Raw genomic sequence first — 20,678 nt, 5'->3', positions numbered from 1 at the left:
GGGTGGACAGAATAATAACAGGGTGGACAGAATACTAAAAGAGTGGACAGAATAATAACAGGGTGGACACAATAATAACAGGGTGGACAGAATAATAACAGGGTGGATGGAATAATGGGGTGGACACAATAATAACAGGGTGGATGGAATAATATGGGGTGGACAAAATAATAACAGGGTGGACAGAATAATAACAAATTAGACAAAATAATAACAGGGTGGAATTTTTATTGAGTTTCACTGCAACACAAATATAGTGATAATCTAATATTAACAAGTCAAATGGAATGTTTTGTTTTCATTTTCCAAGAATCACAAAAAGCAAATGTGACACGACATCTTACAGGCTTTAACACAGAATAATAAAAACTCTCAAAGGGCTCATAAAGCAGATACATTCAGTGAAAACAAGTGCTTATATAAAAGCTTATTTACAACAATATGTTTTCCACATTCCACATTCCGGGGACAGACGTTGGTGTACTAGAAAGTACTTTTTTTGCAGCCATGAAGTAGCCTAATTACTTATTTGAAACAAGTACCTACTAAAGAGAGTATGCGATTCTGGATGCAGCACATGATCCCTAAAAATACAGTGGTACAGTTTGCTATAGTATCAGATGATAAGTCCACTAGGTAGTGCACTTACAGTTCTGATGATGAAAATTAGGTCACGTGGTCAACAGACGGAGCGAAACGCAGACAAGTGAACTATTCGCTTTGTTTAATATCCATTGGTTTTTCCATATTAACACATGCGCATTTAGATTAAAATATAAATCTGTGAATAGTTTCGACTGAATAATTCTCGCTAAAAGCAACTTAAAATTTTTAAAAACTTTAAATGAAAAGTTTAAATGTACAAATACAATGTGATACCAATAAATGTATTAATAATCCATAACAAACATGAAAAACTCTTTCACTAGTCATACATCACATCACAGAAGTAAAATGTGATGTGATATTAGTGCATAAATAACTAACAGGGAACGGTCTGAGCAAACGTTCTTCCAATAACGTTAATAGAACGTTCATTCAAAGTTATTTGGTCTTTAATAATGTTCTTTCAAACGTTTGCACAGAGAACATTCAAACGTAATGTTCCCAACGGAACGTTCCCTTAATCATCCTTCCCTCGCACTTTGTAACACATCTTTCCCTCGTGGGTCGAAATGACCCGAAACCCTAAAATTATACAAAAAAAAAAAAATTAATGAAACTTATTTCATTTCATTTTGATAATATTTTATCTGTTATTTAATGCAAATTTGGAGATTTTTTTGTTATTTTTTATTTTATTTACCTTTAAATTACTAGATTTGATCAATAAGTAATAATAAAAAAATGTAATTTAAGCACAGTCCTCACATTCTTTCAACTTAAATTCAAAATAACTCACAATTTCATGCATAACTTTTTAATCCAGCTCAAAATATCTTACATTGTGTCTTTGCCGACCTCCCGAAAAATAATAATATAAGATGATATTTCATGACTCTAGATAGCCTTATAGCTCTATATGAGTAAATGAGCTATTCCGCTGGGTCCTAAAGTCAGTTTCTCTTCAGTCTGCATTCAGATACACATGTAGACATTATAAAATATTTTTTTTTGGTAAAGTTTTATCCTTTTTAGTTTGAATTTTTGAGCATTTTTACGTTTTTGTGTGTGTACTGAAGCATTCCTCGCATTCCATTCATTCCTAAGGGGGTCAAATTGACCCGTGAGGGAAGGATTTGTTACTTTTTAAAATTTCAACGACAAAACTAAACAAAAAAATTTTTTTGTGTGTATTCTTGGTTTAAGTGCGACAAAAGTCCTAGACCACTCTGATGAACACTCAATTTAAAAAAAAAAATCTATAAAAAAAATTCGTTTTGTGTCAAAATGACCCGAGGGAAGGATGAAGGTAACATTCGCATAACAAAGAATTTTCCTTGTGTGAAAACGTTCAGAAATAAGGTTTTCATGACTTGTGTTGTGTGTGTTTGGTTTCAGGGAATCTGAACAGGATCTTTTCTGATGAAGCTCATATCTCAGTCGACTGGAGCACTTCTCCGCTGATCTCGGGCTCGGGGTTTGGGCAGGGTTTGCCGTTGCTCTGGCCGTTGAGTGTGTGTGTGTCGAGGCTGATGTTGACCCGGCTGGTCTCGGTGATGGAGGAGTTGGTGTGATAGTTAGAGTGAGAGTCTGTGGTCACCAAACGCCTTCTCCTCCACTGACCGCGATACTGAGCGAACTTACGCCGGAGAGCCGACTGCACCTGCGGGACCGACACACACACTCAGATAGTATATTTACTGCATTATACATTTCCATATATAAGAAAATATCCAGCGACATAAGAAAAAAAATCATGCTTTGATAAATCATAACTATGACATACTAAGCCATAGCTACCAGATAAAAAAAGGCAAAATTAGGACATATGAAGTCATTTATGAGATACTCATGAAGTCATAATCATGAGATGAAAAGTCGACAGTCATAATTATGGCATACTAAATCAAAATTATGACTTTAAAAATCATTTATGAGATCAGGAAAAAAGTCGAGAAATGACAAAAGTTGAAATCATGATATAGAAAGGCAGTAATTTTGTTTTGTCTCATAATTTCGCCTTTCGTCTTTTTTAATCTCCTAATTTAGATTTTTTTTTATCTCATAATTTTGACAGTATGCCATAATGTTGGTTTTTAATGTCATAATTTTGTCTTTTTAATCTCATCATTTTGGATTTTTTTATCTCATAATTTTTGCTTTTTAATCTCATAATTTCAATTTTTTAAATCTCATTTCTATTTAGTAAGTCATAATTTTTTGTCTTTTTAATCTCATAATTTTGAAAAAAAATCGCATATTTTAAATATTTTAATGTCATAATGTCATCTTTTTTATTCTTTATTTTGATTTATCTCTTTTTAAATGTTTAATCTCATAATTTTGATTTAGTATGTCATAATTTAGTCTTTTTAATCTTACAATTTTGACTTTTTAATGTCATAGTTTCGATTTTTCCTCATAATTATGACTTAGTATGTCATAGTTTAGACTTTTTAATGTCATCAATTTTGGCCTCATATAGTCCGTTTGTGATGCTACTTTCTCTTTCTTCTCTTCTCTTTCTTTCTTTCTTTCTTTCTTTCTTTCTTTCTTTCTTTCTTTCTTTCTTTCTTTCTTTCTTTCTTTCTTTCTTTCTTTCTTTCTTCTGGAATGGAACACCAGAACACTGTTTTCTGCACATGTACTGCAAACCATTTCCTCACATGAGAAAATATATGTTGAATGTGTAGAAATAATGAGATACTAAGTCATAATTAAGTCGAAATTATAACTTTAAAAATCAATTATGAGATTAAATAGTCTAAATCAAGACAAAAAGTCACAAAATTATGACAAAAAGTTAAAAAAAAAATACAAAAAGTTGAAATTTAAAATCTAGAAAGTCATGATTTTTTACTGGTCTTATAAATTTGCCTTTTTAATCTCATAATTTTGTCTTTTTTATCTCATAATTAAAGATTTTAATCTAATAATTTTGACTGTATGCCATAATGTTGTTTTTTTAATCTCATAATTTGGATTTTTATCTCATACTGTTATTTTGACTTTTTAATCTCACAATTATGACTTAGTATGTCATAATCTTGGCTTTTTTTAACGTCATCATTTTGACTTTTTATCTCATAATTTAATCTTTTTAAATCTCAATTTTGACTTATCTCAAATTTTAAAAAAAATTTTCTTCTCATAATTTTAATTTTTTTAAATCTCATTTCGATTTAGTATGTCATAATTTGGCATTTTAATGTCATAATTTTGAGTCTCAATATTTTAAATATTTCAATCTCATAATGTCAACTTTTTTAATCTTAATTTGCCATTTTTTCTCATATTTTCAATCTCATAATTATGACTTAGTATGTCATAATTTTTGCTTTTTAATGTCACAATTTTGACTTTTTAATGTCATATTTTCATTTGATTCTGCTCAAATAATTACAAAGAAAAAGGTAAAAATCACAGTTGATTTTGGGTTTATTGGTCATGCATTACGTTTGTTCATCGGGGTTATTGCATGCAGAACATTCACTCCATTTACATACTGGATACTTTCTTTTATAGATCTACAATCTTCAGGAGTTCATGTTCATCTAAAGTGCTTTAATAAAGAGTAATGAGGTTAATTAATGAGGTTTAAACAGTACCTCTCCATTACAGAAGCAGAAGATCACGGCCACCAGGAAACCCTGCAGAGAGGCACAAACACAGGGTTATTAATGTTCAATAAAACTTACAGCATCAGAAACATTTTAGCTACTTAAAATAAAATAAACCTCAACTAAAATTGACATAAAAAAATTAAACCTAGTTACCAAAGCAACTCGTCTTATTTTTGTGCTAAAACTGAAATGAAAAATGTATAAAAACTATAAAGACATGCATCAAAAAATAAAAATATTATGATTATTATAAAGACTAAAAAACTAACTATAAAAATCTAAACTAATTAAAAATAATAATCTCAATCTCAATTTATTTATAAAGCACAATAAAAACAACGGTGGTTCACCATTGTGCTGAAAAATATTTATTAAAAAAAACAGAACATCAAACAATATGACAATAAGACACAAATACACAATTAATATTTAGAAAAAAACTTTTGAAACTCAGCAATTATAAGCTTTCTCATAGAGATAAAAACCATTACTGTGATACTAACATAACACTTCTGTACACGTCTCAAAGAAATGTATCTGTTTAATAATAGACTTTAAATAGAATAAAAGGCCTTTTTGTGCTGGTGATGTTAAAAACACACTCGAAGGGGCTTACGGAGGCATTTCTTTAAATTAGTCACACATTCATAGAAATTCACAATTTTAAATAATGGCTCGTCCCTGTTCACGTGTCGCCCCTGGTTTCCGCTCGTACTGCCATAGTAACCATGGCGACAGACGTGGACAACTGCGTTACATCTAGCGGCACGCTCACGCTGTTATTGTTTCGTTCAAACATTATGGACCATAGCAAGCAGACTTTGGGACAGAAGGAGAACTAAAACGAGGATCAATATCAGCGTGGCGTTTTCGAGATGCCGAGAGCTAGCGTCCGCTGCTAACTTCAACTCGACAGAGACGCGCAAATGTACATAAAACTAATCAATGTTATACAGCTCAACATGATGAAATGTTAGATTATGATCAGTATGTTATGCTAATGTTGATCTCGCTCACTGCTAGTCTCATACAGACAAACTAACACACAGAATAACATTAGAACTTTAACACACTCAAATGCAGTTTAGTGTGATAGAGCGAGTGAAGCAGCGCTGCGTTCCCTCACAAGTTTCATTCGTCTAATAAACTGACCAGTGTGAGTATTATTCAGCACTTGAGGGTAAGTTAGTTCGGTAGGATTAAATGTCCTCATTCCTTTATATCCGCGGGACTCGCGTGTGGCGCTGATATCCGTCTCTTATTAGCACTCGCGCCCTGATTCACACCACAGTCATGTTAAACACATCAGTGAATTCACTCATCCATAAACATTATTAGATCTATCGGCATGACGACAAGTTCCATATTCCGCTTATGCATCATCAACCTACGCCTGTGTTATTGTAAGAGGTTAGCGACGCCTAGCGGCGAAAACAATTACATATTGTAGCTTTAATAAATGCTGTAGAAGTATTGTTCATTCTTAGTTCAGGTTAACTTTGGTAGTTAAATAATGTTAACTAATGAACCTTATTGTAAAGTGTTACCAGTTACATTAATAAAATGCTGATGCTGACATCGTTGTGGGTCATTTTACATGACATGTGTGACCCTGGACCACAAAACCAGTCACATGGATCAATTTTTTTAAATTTTTTGTAAGTTGAATAAATAATCTTTCCATTGATGTATGGGTTGATAGGGCAATATTTGGCTGAGATACAACTATTGAAAATCTGGAATCTGAGGGTGCAAAACAATCGAAACATTGAGAAAATCTCCTTTAAAGTTGTTCATTTAAGTTGCCGATTGTGCTGCATTCACTCACAAAAATACTGTACATTTTTCATATATTTACGGTAAGAAATTTACAAAATATCTTCATGGAACATGATCTTTACTGAATATCCTAATGATTTTTGGCCCTAAAAGAAAAATGGATAATTTTGACCCATACAATGTATTGATGGCTATTGCCACAGATAAACCTGTGCGACTCGAGACTGGTGACGTGATCCAGGGTCACAAATTTGATTGATCCTGTAGGAATACGTCACCTGGTAATGCATTAAGCTGTTCATGAAGAGGTTGTAGATGGCCATAGAGATGTGTCCGCTGGGCTGCATTGGCATCAGTATGAACTGGGCTCCCAGTAGCGGGATCAGTATGATGGTGGCGCGCACCGCTTTCATGTACACACTGCTCTCCGTCTGGTGTGTGACCCTCAGTTTGGTGATCAACACCCGCACGATGTTGAGCAGGAAGAACAGGTTCACCTGAGAGACACGCATAATTCTGTTCTTTCTCAGTGTTTTTGTCTTGTTTTCCAGTGCAAACGTGCTGGTGCTCTTTGTGTGTCAGTCAAAAATGAAATTTCAATGAAATGAATGCACTATATTTTAGTTCGATAATGTTTTTTTATTTAATATTTTGTATTTTTAGGGGATTTTATGGGACTGAATTATATTTACGCTGAATTTATAATTCATTTATTCACCTTTTGTAGCCTGGCAAGCCAGACCTACATCAAGATGTTAGGTCTGGCAACTTCCCTCTGCACGCAATAGGACAGCGCTTCAACCAACCAGAGCGTTTTCCCAACAGTGGAGCTAGTTGATAGATTCAACTTTTGCCATATCTGGCCGGCAAAACTATGAACACAACTTCCTTTTTTTAAGAATGACTTAAGTGCTGTTCTATGCTCTTTTCTCAAAGAAAAGCTTAACTCCAAGTCCTCCAGAGTCGCGGCCAAAGCCGATTCGAAAGACTGTTCGCCAGCAGCAGCCATTCTTTGTTTTCAAGTAGCAGGGAACCGTCGCAACTCTGTCGTCATTATGTTAAACCCGCCCCGCCTACTCTATAGACCTTATGTAGCCCCGCCCCTTTTCAGCGCTGCGCTCGTTGTCTTTTGACTTCCGGTCTGTATTTTCACAGTGATCTTGCGTATTTATGAATGAACGGCTCGTTTTAAATTCTTCCCGGTCTACTGATATTTGTTAAGACATCTGCTTTAAACATTACAATCCTCAGGATAACTTTTGTTAACTTTACATTAAGTAAATCCACTTCAAAAGCGAATTACTCCTGGACAGAAATGCCATAGAAATATACAGAGCGACCGCAAAAACAGAAGTTCAAAGACAATATTCTAAAGATGGCGGCGCCCTCGTTTCTCTGGCGCATGAGGTCTATACACTACGTGATTGGCCTGACCCAATTCAGGTTTTTGCAGCTCGAAAGTCAATGGAGAGTTGCTAGACTGCCCTGGCTGCAAAATACATTTTGCTGCCTCTAGGGTGCGTCTAGATTTCTAGGCTACACTTTTTGAGCATAGACCATAGAACTTAAACTGTGGTAAATCTTGAATGCTTTAGAGCGACAGACTGAAGTTTGATCTCTTTTTAAAGACGACACTTGGCAGATTATTGCTGAAGTGAAAAAAGTTTTAAAAAGTGAACTTAAAAAAAGTTACTGAATTTTACGTTTATTGTTATAAAAAAATGTGCAAAAATACTATTTAAATTTTTTATATCAGATATATATTTTCAAAAACATGTTTTACTCTAAAACTGAGAAAATCAAAGCGATACATCTTAACCAGTTGAGTTCCAAATTTGAGTTTGATATCTGAAAAACTGATCTTTCAGTGAGAGTGTGTTCGGCTGTAGTACCAAACGCTCATTCCAAACTCAGCTCATTAATTTCCAATGCGAGGAGTACAAGTATGACTATTCTTTTTCAGGACCATTTAACCTTTTCAAATCATGTCCAAAAATTATTATTATTATTTTTTTTGTGTGTGTTCACATAGCAAGTGATAAAACCTTTACCAAGTTTTGTACCATTCCGATGAATAAAATAAATAAATAAATAAATAAATAAAAATTGTAAAATTTTTAACTGAAGAGCACCAGAGCGTTACTTCAAGCTACATTTCCTTGAGAAGCAAAACAACTTCAGATATTAGGTCTTGTTTACTGAGGAATGTATAAAAAATGAAGAGAGTTTATGCTTAAAACAAGAACAAATATCTGCCAGTGGGGTCAGAAAAATACATGATTTTAACAGACTTCCGTGTTACACATCAAAGAAGTTTTAATTGTAGGAGAAAATAGTTTATTTTAAGGGGTTTTTTTTCACTATTTTCATCTTCCAGGTTTAAAATCTTCATCGTGTCGAAGTCACAAGATGTGATGTTTTCTCAAGATGGTTTAAATATTTAAAAAAATAACAAAATATACTTTAAAATAAGCTAAAACTCAAGATGTAAGCTGATGTCATATTTCTTATTTGAATTAATGTCATATTTACTTAAAGGGGTCATGAATTTAGAAATCAAATTTGACCAAATGGAACCTTTTTAATTTATCATTTAATTTATACTGTTAATTTACACTGCTGCCATAGTGCATTGATGACTCATCGGTGCCTCATGATTATTCATGAGACTGCATGTCCTTATCCTATAAGAAGACGCCTCGCTTAATTATTCATGCAAAATTGTTTATATGTTTACATGGTGTTTTTAATATGCTTTAAGACAAACCATGTGTAAATTCATAAGTCGACAGCATTGCTGAGTATTTCCTCCTTAAAACTGCAGTGAACCAAAGACAGTCTCAAAAACACGCTTTGAAATCGCTGGTGTTTCTGACGTCACAAACTACCTTGTAACCAATCAGATCAACTGATTGGTTACAAGTGATCGTCAACCAGTGGATCTCTGAGCTGAGTGAGTGAGTGGAGGCGGGGCTCATTTGCATATTCATAGAGCCGCGCATACTAAATGAGGCAAGGGCGTCAAGTTACATTCAAGATATTTTAAGGCATGAAGAAATTTTTTTTCAATGTATAATTTTGTTACTTTAATTATTAAAGATAATGGAGACTGCGTGTCCTTATCCTATGAGAAGACACCTTTACACATTAATTATTCATGAGGCTGCGTGTCCTTATCCTTTGAGATGACACAACTTAATTATTCATGAGGCTGCGTGTCCTTATCCTATGAAAAGGCACCTTTACACATTAACTATTCATTGCAGCACGCGTTGATTTCCTATGACAGGCACTTCAAACACTGAGATCGCATACAGTAAGAGAGATGCATTAATGAATCAAATTTTGTTTTTGTTTTTGCTTTGCAAGATCAACAGATCTTGAAATCTCAAAAATGACTTGCCGAAATCATATTTAAATAACATATTTCAAATCAGAAACAAAATCTGACATGAACTGTCCCAATAGATGTTGTTTCTTATGCTCAAATAGTGTTAAAAAAGCTTATTTTCCAGCCAATTTGCATTTGTGCAGTCATAAGAGCAGTTCTAATAAGTTTCCATTACAACCGGCGATGACTTTACCAATCAGTGATTGGCTCTTTTATTTAAAAGACGGGACTTATTCTGCCATATTGCGCATTGCACTTTCTCCCATTCATAGTAATATGAGCGCATTGTCTTTGTAGATAAAATCTTTGGAACTGACTGGTGGTTTTGTGACCCATTATATATTTAAAGTGAAAAATTTTCATTTTTCTGACTCCACTAACAGAATTGTTTTCTTGTTTTAGGCATAAACTTGATGTGTTTTTTCAGAAATCAAGACTTAAAATCTCAAGCAGATTGCTTCCCAAGTAAACGGATCTAGATTTAAGAATGTTTAGATATTTGTACTGAAAAAAGAAGACAGAAACTCTGAGGAAGAAGGTAATGTTTTGAGATGATGTTGATGAAGCTCACCAGCAGAGCGACGTGTATCGGGCCGTTTGTGATGTACAGCAGGTCTGTGTTCATGGCCCAACACCTGTCAAACACACAACGTCACTGCGATTAAACATTTAAAGGGTTAGTTTGGCCAAAAATGAAAATTCTGTCATCATGCACTCATCCTCAAGTTGATCTAAACCTGTATGAATGTCTTTCTTCTGTAGAGGGTGTTGGTAACCAAATATTTGCTGGTATCCATTGAAAAAAATATATGGAAGTCAATGGGGAACATCTAAGGGACGTAACATTTATGGGGGCTCGTCCGGGATATAATCAAATTGATTCCTCACGGATATAAATGTTATGTGTGTGTATATACGTATATATATATATATATATATCTTTATGCTGGTTAATTTGAAGTGTTAAATCTCAGGTTTACCTGTCATCGTGGAAGAGCAGACGTGCCACAGCGTACATGACAGCAGGGATCACTGGGAAACCTGTAAGAATAATGCTTTCTTGAAAGGAGTCATTTGACGAACATCGTCCTCTAGATCTAGAGCATTGAGAAAATCTACAGTAATCATTGTCAAGTTAAGTCTAGTTAACAATATATTCATTATTATTATTCTGTGAACAATAAGTGAATCGAATGAATAACTGAATGATTCAACGACTTACTCATTTAGAGGTTTACCACCCCCTACTGGAAGTTTTAGTTTCTTATTTGAAGTATCACTTCATTAAAAAAAATATTTATATTTTGGGTATAGTTTGCCCAAAATTTTTAATTCTGTTTATTTCCATTTACTCACTCTCGTGTCATCTCGAACCTGTATGACTTTCTGTCTTTTGCGGAACATAAAAGAAAATATTTTGAGGAATGTTGGTCACCAAACTGTTTTGATCTAAATACCAATTCAGACGCAGCTTATGAAAAAATCATGGCCGTTGTAGCCTTAAAGTTTATGTGTAATATATTCTATGTTAAAACAATTAAAATATTTCTGTCTATAGCTATTTGATGCTTTTCTCATTTAAAGGTGTATTGTGTAATATTTAGGAGGATCTGTTGACAGAAATGCAATATCATATACATAAATATATATACATCATGATTACTGTGCTTTGTGTGTTCTATGTTCTAGGACTTTTATTTTGAAATGTATCTTCTTTTTACACAAGGGGCTAAGACAGGACAGGTGAGGGTAATTAATCACTATGGGAACAAACAAAGGCAAACAGGAACAAACTACAGGAAGTGAATAGAGGATCAGAAATTATACTTCAAAATAAAAGTCCTAGAACACACAAAACACAGGGGAAATCGTAACAAATGTATACACACACATACACACAGGTCAAAGATGTATTGATGTTGATTTGTAAAGGGCGATCCGGGCTTGTGTTCGGTACGTACCCCAGCCGAGGATGTAGTACCAGCCCAGCTGCTGCTCGCCCACAAACACGGCCACGATGATGAGCGTGTGCAGGTAGATGCCCTCACACAACATCCAGAAGAAATTGGAGCATGAGGTATATTGAATGAGAGTCGCCAGGATCTTACAGCCTATCTGAAACACACACATAAAATGCCAAAGGAGCCCTAAATGTGCCAAACCACTTTCCAAAAAAATTCATTAAATAAATAATGTGGACTTACAGAGTCTGTTCTGGTCTGCGGGTCGCCGCTGATGAAGTAGAACCAGCCGATGGTGGCGAAGGAGTTCAGGATGAAGGATGCGAACATGTTTTTATGAAGAGTGATGCGCTGACAGCTCAAACACCTGCACAAACACCAAGCATTCGTTCCTTATACAGTAGGTGAGGTATAAGCCTTTTCAAACATACAGAAAGGGGTCATGACATGTTTTATTTTCATTTATTTTAATATGTTCCTTGAGTTTAACTTATTGGGCCCTATTTTAACGATCTGAAACGCAAGTATCAAGCACGAAACGCAAGTAACTTTGTGGGCGGATCTCGGGCGCTGTTGCTATTATACCGGCGGGATAAATTACTCTTTTTTTGCCCGACGCAAATCTAAAATGTGTTGGTCTTAAGTAGCTTCATTACTCATAGGTGTGGTTTGGGCGTAAAGTGAAATAAACCAATCAGAGCGACATCTCACATTCCCTTTAAGAGCAGACGCGCTTGTTCCACGGCGGATTGCTATTATAACGGCGGATTTGCCAGGAGCGGTTCACAGCCGAGGAGACCGACGTTCTCGTCAGGGTTGTAAAACACAGAGAAGTGACATGGGATGGAGAAACACACCCAAATTAACTTTGGTTAAACAGGCGTATAAAAATGTGGGTAAATGTGTAAGCTAGATTTAAGCCTATTTTTCCACATCTTCATGGACACCACAATGATTTCCCTCGTGTGGTAATATTTTTCCTTGTAATAATGTATGGTTTGCAAAAATGTCAACTGCTGCGTCTGTGTGAATTTCTGAATGGTTAGTTGGTGAATTTATGTAGTTTGTGTAGTTATCTTCTAGTCATTGATTAGCATATTCTGTCTTGATAATCTATAAATCGTGTTCAGGAGGCGGGGTTTATGTAAATTTTAGGGTTGGTGATGTCACTAACCCAGGAGGAATGTGGTGTAGTCTCTACCAGCCGTTTGTTGTAGTCCTTAAAAAGTGATTTCTGTAAAAGCAAATATCTCCCTTTGCTTTGAGCTTTGAGCGTTGTAACTTTGCAGATGTTGTTTATGCTCAAACAGCAACATTACACACTAACTAAAGTTAGAAAAGTCAAATCATGATCAACCACCCCTTTAATGTTCGTATAACCAAGAAAAAAGCATTTTTAGAACAATTTAAACCTGGACGTTCAGAGTAATAACGTTTTGGGAACATTAGCAAAATGTTCGTAGAATATATTATTGCTAGCTGGGAATCTAGTCTTGTGTGTGTTTGTTGTTCTAACGTACTTGAAGTAGGAGAAGATGCATATGGAAATGATGAGCGATATGATGGAGAGGACGTTTCCCACAATAGACAGATAGTAACCCGCGAGCGTAAACTGCAGGACAAACCAGAGACACAGATATTAGAAGACACACAGGATTATGAAATAACGATGTAATATTTAAACTGAAGCTTAACCTTGAGTTTCTGATTAGTGTAAGCAGAGCACTCAGTGTAATTGGACCAGATTCGGTGGCTTTCTGGGTGACGAAACCATTGACCATCTGAGTCACACACTTTGGTCACTTTTTCTAAATGAACAAAAGGCAAAGTGTGAAAAGACATGTGTTTGTGTGCATCACAACAAGTTACCGTAGTCGAGTTACTCCATCAAAATAGTCTTTTAAAGTAATGCATTGCTTTTAAATTTACAAGAATATATCTGAGTTTCTTTTTCAGTAAGTAAAGTAACTTTAACATTTAAAGATGTTGAAAACATCTGCATTTCCTTCAGCCTGAGGTTTACTCATTTTACTTTTAGTGTGAAAGGAACTTCGCATTTGCAACAAAAAAGAATTGAACTTTTTTTCATTTTAAAAAAGAGAAAAAAGTAACACAAAAATAATGTGACACATTACTTTCCATAGAAAGTTACTAAGTAACGCAACTAGTTACTTTTTCTTGGAGTAACGCAATATTGTAATGCATTACTTTTAAAAGTAACTTTTAATGCATTACTTTTAGAAGTAACTTTTCCCAGCACAATAATTTCCATCACAATCAAAATTACTTTATTTTTGTAATTAAAACTGCCTTGAAAAGCATTTGAAATCTTTTTAATTACAATTAGTTTTGCTATCAATTAATGTAATGAAGTAAAAAATTATAATAATAATATATATATATATATATATATATATATACACACTCACCTACAGGATTATTAGGACACCATACTAATACTGTGTTTGACCCCCTTTCGCCTTCAGAACTGCCTTAATTCTACGTGCCATTGATTCAACAAGGTGCTGAAAGCATTCTTTAGAAATGTTGGCCCATATTGATAGGATAGCATCTTGCAGTTGATGGAGATTTGTGGGATGCACATCCAGGGCACGAAGCTCCCGTTCCACCACATCCCAAAGATGCTCTATTGGGTTGAGATCTGGTCACTGTGGGGGCCATTATAGTACAGTGAACTCATTGTCATGTTCAAGAAACCAATTTGAAATGACTCGAGCTTTGTGACATGGTGCATTATCCTGCTGGAAGTAGCCATCAGAGGATGGGTACATGGTGGTCATAAAGGGATGGACATGGTCAGAAACAATGCTCAGGTAGGCCGTGGCATTTAAACGATGCCCAATTGGCACTAAGGGGCCTAAAGTGTGCCAAGAAAACATCCTCCACACCATTACACCACCACCACCAGCCTGCACAGTGGGAACAAGGCATGATGGATCCATGTTCTCATTCTGTTTACGCCAAATTCTGACTCTACCATCTGAATGTCTCAACAGAAATCGAGACTCATCAGACCAGGCAACATTTTTCCAGTCTTCAACTGTCCAATTTTGGTGAGCTTGTGCAAATTGTAGCCTCTTTTTCCTATTTGTAGTGGAGATGAGTGGTACCCGGTGGGATCTTCTGCTGTTGTAGCCCATCCGCCTCAAGGTTGTGTGTGTTGTGGCTTCACAAATGATTTGCTGCATACCTCGGTTGTAACGAGTGGTTATTTCAGTCAAAGTTGCTCTTCTATCAGCTTGAATCAGTCGGCCCATTCTCCTCTGACCTCTAGCATCAACAAGGCATTTTCGCCCACAGGACTGCCGCATACTGGATGTTTTTCCCTTTTCACACCATTCTTTGTAAACCCTAGAAATGGTTGTGCGTGAAAATCCCAGTAACTGAGCAGATTGTGAAATACTCAGACCAGCCCGTCTGGCACCAATAACCATGCCACGCTCAAAATTGCTTAAATCACCTTTCTTTCCCATTCTGACATTCAGTTTGGAGTTCAGAAGATTGTCTTGACCAGGACCACACCCCTAAATGCATTGAAGCAACTGCCATGTGATTGGTTGATTAGATAATTGCATTAATGAGAAATTGAACAGGTGTTCCTAATAATCCTTTAGTTGAGTGTATATATATATGAAGAGTTCAGATGTAAAAGCCTCTAAGTGCCATCTGAAATTTTCTTCTAGAATGATCATTTTTATCAAGTTCGTATATTTAAGTTCAGTAATTTCACTTAAATGACAATTCATAGGTAATTTTCATTGCCATTTAAGTGAAATTACTGAACTTAAATATACAAACTTGATAAAAATGATCATTCTAGAAAATGTTTTCACTTAGATGCTTTTGCATCTGAACTCTTCATATTCTTATTGTGCAACTTAAATTTGAGCTTCAGTTTTGTCAAATTGTCAAATTTATATAAAAAAAATTCCCAACGTTTTTTTTAAATGCTAAATCTCAAATTTTTCGCCAGGTTTAAAAAAAAAAAAAAAAAAAAGAAGAAAATTAAAATTCCAGATTTTAAACATGGTCTCAGACTTTTGGAAACCAGAATTATTAATTTCTTGATCATCAAATCCTCATATTAGAGTGATTTCTGGAGGATCATGTGACTCTGAAGACTGGAGTAATGATGCTGAACATTCAGCTTTGATCACAGGAATAAATTACACTTTACTATATATTCACATAGAGAACAGCTTTTTTACATTCTAATAATATTTCATAATTTTAACTGTATTTTTGATCAAATAAATAAATAAAAGCAGCCTCAGTGAGCACAAGAGACTTCTTTCAAAAAGAAAAACTTTTGAACTGTAGTGTAAAATGTATTTGTGTGATAAAGAGGCTCTTCTGCTTGTGATGTGATGATTGAATGTAAGCTCAGTCTTGTTTGTAAAACTTGTATGAATATATGAATATGAATTTTTAAAAAATCTATAAAAATTGTTTTTTTTTTGCATTATTGTGAGTGGAAAACGTCATCTCACCAGATGGATCAAAATCAAGGAAGTAGGAGGGGCAGTGCTGGGAGGCGGTGCCGGGGGCGGAGTCTCCCCAACAGAGCCACCCGTCCCAGGTGCGGTTACAGTACGGGCCTGCAGGGGGCGACACACACACACACACACACACACACACACACACACACACACACACACACACACACACACACTTTACACAACAACAACAGACATTATAGAGCTGCAAGCCAGTTCCATTACAGGTTCTTACAGAATCCATTATCATTACAGAAACTTATTTCTATTCATGTTCATTAAGCCTTCATCAACTTCCCTCGATAAGATCGAACAAATCCATTATCATTTCAACTGAGCTTTAATACCATACAGGAACTGATTACATCATGACCAAATGTAGTATTTGACTGTGAAATGAGTGGTTGTTAGATGTTGCTATTTAAGTTTTGCATGGCTTCTTCATCTTTAGTTCTTCAGAAAATGTTAATGATTAATATTGATCTGCCATGCTCACCTTTTATTTACTGATTCCTTAAAGTCCCCCTGTAGTCAATAATTTTATCCCTTAAAACTCATCTTTGATCACCAAAATTACATATTTAAGCGTTTTCTCCTTGAAAAACATTCTTCATGCCTCATTTAGTATTCGCGGTTCTATGAATATGCAAATGAGCCCCGACTCCACTCACTCACTCAGCTCAGAGATCCACTGGTTGACGATCACACGTTGATCTGATTGGTTACAAGGTAGTTTGTGACGTCAGAAACACCAGCGATTTCAAAGCGTGTTTTTGAGACTGTCTTTGGTTCACTGCAGTTTTAAGGAGCAAATACTCAGCAATGCTGTCGACTTATGAATTTACACATGGTTTGTCTTAAAGCATTTTAAAAACACCACATAGACACATAAACAACATTAAAAACTGGATTTTCACCACAGGGGGACTTTAATTCTATCCATTTTAACTTGTTTAATTATTTTGCAAATTGTCTTCTATGACTGTCCTTGATTTATGCATGTGTGTGTCGGATCGACGCTCACCTGGGTCTCTGCGAGGAGGATCGTACATTATTTTGAGGTAACACTCAAACTGTGCGGAGAGGATCTGCTCACGGGACACGGTCAGATGATTAGGGGATTCTGGGATATCGTTCACCTCGTCTGATGACATCCTCGCCACTACGAGCACATCCTCACACTGACACACCTGTGCTCGTATTAAACAGGAATATCAGACAATAAACAGGAATATCAGACATAATATCGTATTAAACAGGAATATCAGACAATAAACAGGAATATCAGACATAATATCGTATTAAACAGGAATATCGGACATATCGTATTAAACAGGAATATCAGACTTAATATCGTATTGAACAGGAATATCAGACTTAATATCGTATTAAACAGGAATATCAGACAATAAACAGGAATATCAGACATAATATCGTATTAAACAGGAATATCGGACATATCGTATTAAACAGGAATATCAGACTTAATATCGTATTAAACAGGAATATCAGACATAATATCGTATTAAACAGGAATATCAGACTTAATATCGCATTAAACAGGAATATCAGACTTAATATCGTATTAAACAGGAATATCGGACATATCGTATTAAACAGGAATATCAGACTTAATATCGCATTAAACAGGAATATCAGACTTAATATCGTATTAAACAGGAATATCAGACATAATATCGTATTAAACAGGAATATCAGACTTAATATCGCATTAAACAGGAATATCAGACTTAATATCGTATTAAACAGGAATATCAGACTTAATATCGCATTAAACAGGAATATCAGACTTAATATCGCATTAAACAGGAATATCAGACTTAATATCGTATTAAACAGGAATATCGGACTTAATATCGCATTAAACAGGAATATCAGACTTAATATCGTATTAAACAGGAATATCGGACATATCGTATTAAACAGGAATATCAGACTTAATATCGTATTAAACAGGAATATCAGACAATAAACAGGAATATCAGACATAATATCGAATTAAACAGGAATATCGGACATATCGTATTAAACAGGAATATCAGACTTAATATCGTATTAAACAGGAATATCAGACATAATATCGTATTAAACAGGAATATCAGACTTAATATCGCATTAAACAGGAATATCAGACTTAATATCGTATTAAACAGGAATATCGGACATATCGTATTAAACAGGAATATCAGACTTAATATCGCATTAAACAGGAATATCAGACTTAATATCGTATTAAACAGGAATATCAGACATAATATCGTATTAAACAGGAATATCAGACTTAATATCGCATTAAACAGGAATATCAGACTTAATATCGTATTAAACAGGAATATCAGACTTAATATCGCATTAAACAGGAATATCAGACTTAATATCGCATTAAACAGGAATATCGGACTTAATATCGTATTAAACAGGAATATCGGACTTAATATCGCATTAAACAGGAATATCAGACTTAATATCGTATTAAACAGGAATATCGGACATATCGTATTAAACAGGAATATCAGACTTAATATCGCATTAAACAGGAATATCAGACTTAATATCGTATTAAACAGGAATATCAGACATAATATCGTATTAAACAGGAATATCAGACTTAATATCGCATTAAACAGGAATATCAGACTTAATATCGTATTAAACAGGAATATCAGACTTAATATCGCATTAAACAGGAATATCAGACTTAATATCGTATTAAACAGGAATATCGGACATATCGTATTAAACAGGAATATCGGACATATCGTATTAAACAGGAATATCGGACATATCGTATTAAACAGGAATATCAGACTTAATATCGTATTAAACAGGAATATCAGACTTAATATCGCATTAAACAGGAATACTGGACTTAATATCGTATTAAACAGGAATATCGGACTGTCGGACTGACATAATATCAGAGGTAAATCAAAGGTTAATGGACTGTAAACTAATATGAACAAACAAAATTACAATTTTAAATAAACTAACAAACATTAATGTGGATTACAAATTACATATGGATGATGTGATTATATTTTTTTAAATGACTTTTTAACAATAACTGATACTGTAGTGATAGTATAATTTTATAATGTTAAGTAATTTATTGTATGTTTTTAATAGATGCACCGATACTAAATTTCTTAGCCAATATAACCGATTATTTAGAATGATATCTGCGGATTTTCTTAAGGACACTACTGCTGTAAACTATACAGGGAATCCTCTCATTTGATACATTACTATAATATTAAAGGTTAAAATTAACAACAGAGCCCATTATATTAAAATGCTATTTATTTTCATATATACTGTAATAATCACACTCACATAAAAGCTGAGATGTTTGTATGTAAGTCAGTTGCACATAAGGTAGTTCTCATAAACATGTCTTCATGACAAATGTATTCAAACACGCATATATAATTAACAGTAAATAAGCTGTTATGCTAAATGTGACGTTATATCATTCTTGTGAATCATCAGACTCAGTCAGGTCCATTTGCAACAGTTTATTATTCAAAGTCAACAGGCAAGGGTCCAATACCGGCAAGAACAGCGTAGCAGGGCAGGCGAGGCGTAAAGAGAACCAGGCAAGGGGTCAGAGGCAGGCAGCAGACAATCAAAGAGAGAGTTTCAGCAAGGGTCACAAACACAGGCAGGATAACGTTCTAGAAAATGCTCAGAGATGCACACAACAGTGAAACAAGACTTCGCACAGAGTGTGCTGTGAGTGTGATTTATATAGGGCTGGGAATGAGTAACAGCTGTGTGTGATCATTACTCACAGGTGAAAATGGGATCAGTGCAAGAGTGAGGCATTGTGGGATTTGGGGTTCAAGAGACAGTCAGTATTCGGGTGAGGGCACCCGTTGGCGGTTACTGAGAGAGATTGCGGGACTGGTAGTCGTGACAATTCTCAAGCTGTTTTACTGACATCTTTCCGCAGTTGAAACACTGATTGATGGATTACTTGAGACATGATTAATTTCAGGAAGTTGTTCTGAATTTTACAACATTCCTTCTGATGTACATTCAGGTTTATTTGCTGCTGTAACTAGTAGTAAAAAAGTAGTACAAAAATGTGCCGATTTTGTGTGTGTCCCTTTAAAGGTGATCTAAGTAACTTTTGTACCTTAACTGAACAGCTTCGGAGTCATTGGAATGGTTATATTGCTTATTTCGGGTTGAATGGTGGTCGTTTCGCACCCCCCTGGTGCCCGTGAGTGGAAAATACGCACTTGACGCCGCATCAGGAAGTATCGCGTGATATCAGGTCTCGCGATGTAAACAATTGCTTTACGGCCAAAGAAATCTGCTAAAATGCTGTCATTATTGCGCTCCCTCACGCTGTTTGAACCCGAATGAAGAAGACGTTTTAAAGAATGTCCCATCTGCTTTGATGTCGTTGATCTACTAGGCTCTGGTGTCTGAGAATCACCAACGAGTTTTTACAACAGTGTTGTCAAATATCTATTCCGAAGCTGTGGGGGGAGCTCTAGAGAGAAACCTGCAAGCAAAAAGCGAGAATACAGCGAAGAAATCCCGAAACTACTGAGCCCCGCTTTAAATGCAAATGAGTTGATGCTCCCCGCCCCCTTTCAAGAAGAAGGCGGAGCTTCAAGAGCTCACGCTCAAGCATACTGGTGTTGTGAAATATTCAGTTCCTGTGAAAAACTGTTCCAATGGGCGGAGCATAAGTGCATATTCATGAGAAACTGTTCCAATGGGTGGAGCATACGTGCATATTCATGAAAAATGTTCCAATGGGCGGAGCATA

At 35.2% G+C, this 20,678-nt stretch overlaps 1 protein-coding gene across 1 annotated transcript in view; it reads right to left on the bottom strand.

Annotated features, from left to right (window-relative positions):
- Nucleotides 1-215: 215 nt before the first annotated feature.
- Nucleotides 216-20,678, bottom strand: part of calcrl2 (calcitonin receptor-like 2) — a 28,030-nt gene continuing 7,567 nt past the window's right edge. The window contains exons 3-13 of the mRNA XM_081386079.1: nt 16,899-17,064; nt 15,869-15,976; nt 13,053-13,165; nt 12,878-12,969; nt 11,601-11,724; nt 11,358-11,511; nt 10,377-10,437; nt 9,968-10,031; nt 6,284-6,502; nt 4,212-4,253; nt 216-2,266 (exon numbers count right to left, since the gene is read on the bottom strand). Coding sequence (XP_081242205.1) covers nt 2,033-2,266; nt 4,212-4,253; nt 6,284-6,502; nt 9,968-10,031; nt 10,377-10,437; nt 11,358-11,511; nt 11,601-11,724; nt 12,878-12,969; nt 13,053-13,165; nt 15,869-15,976; nt 16,899-17,064 — 1,377 coding nt within the window. The 3' untranslated portion in view covers nt 216-2,032. The remainder of the gene's footprint in view (nt 2,267-4,211; nt 4,254-6,283; nt 6,503-9,967; nt 10,032-10,376; nt 10,438-11,357; nt 11,512-11,600; nt 11,725-12,877; nt 12,970-13,052; nt 13,166-15,868; nt 15,977-16,898; nt 17,065-20,678) is intronic.

This window comes from Scardinius erythrophthalmus, assembly GCF_964197995.2.
Source record: "Scardinius erythrophthalmus genome assembly, chromosome: 15".
In the NCBI taxonomy this organism is placed as follows: Eukaryota; Metazoa; Chordata; class Actinopteri; order Cypriniformes; family Leuciscidae; genus Scardinius; species Scardinius erythrophthalmus.
Note: the sequence above shows the minus strand (reverse complement) of the source record. Positions and strands in the feature narration are given on the sequence as shown.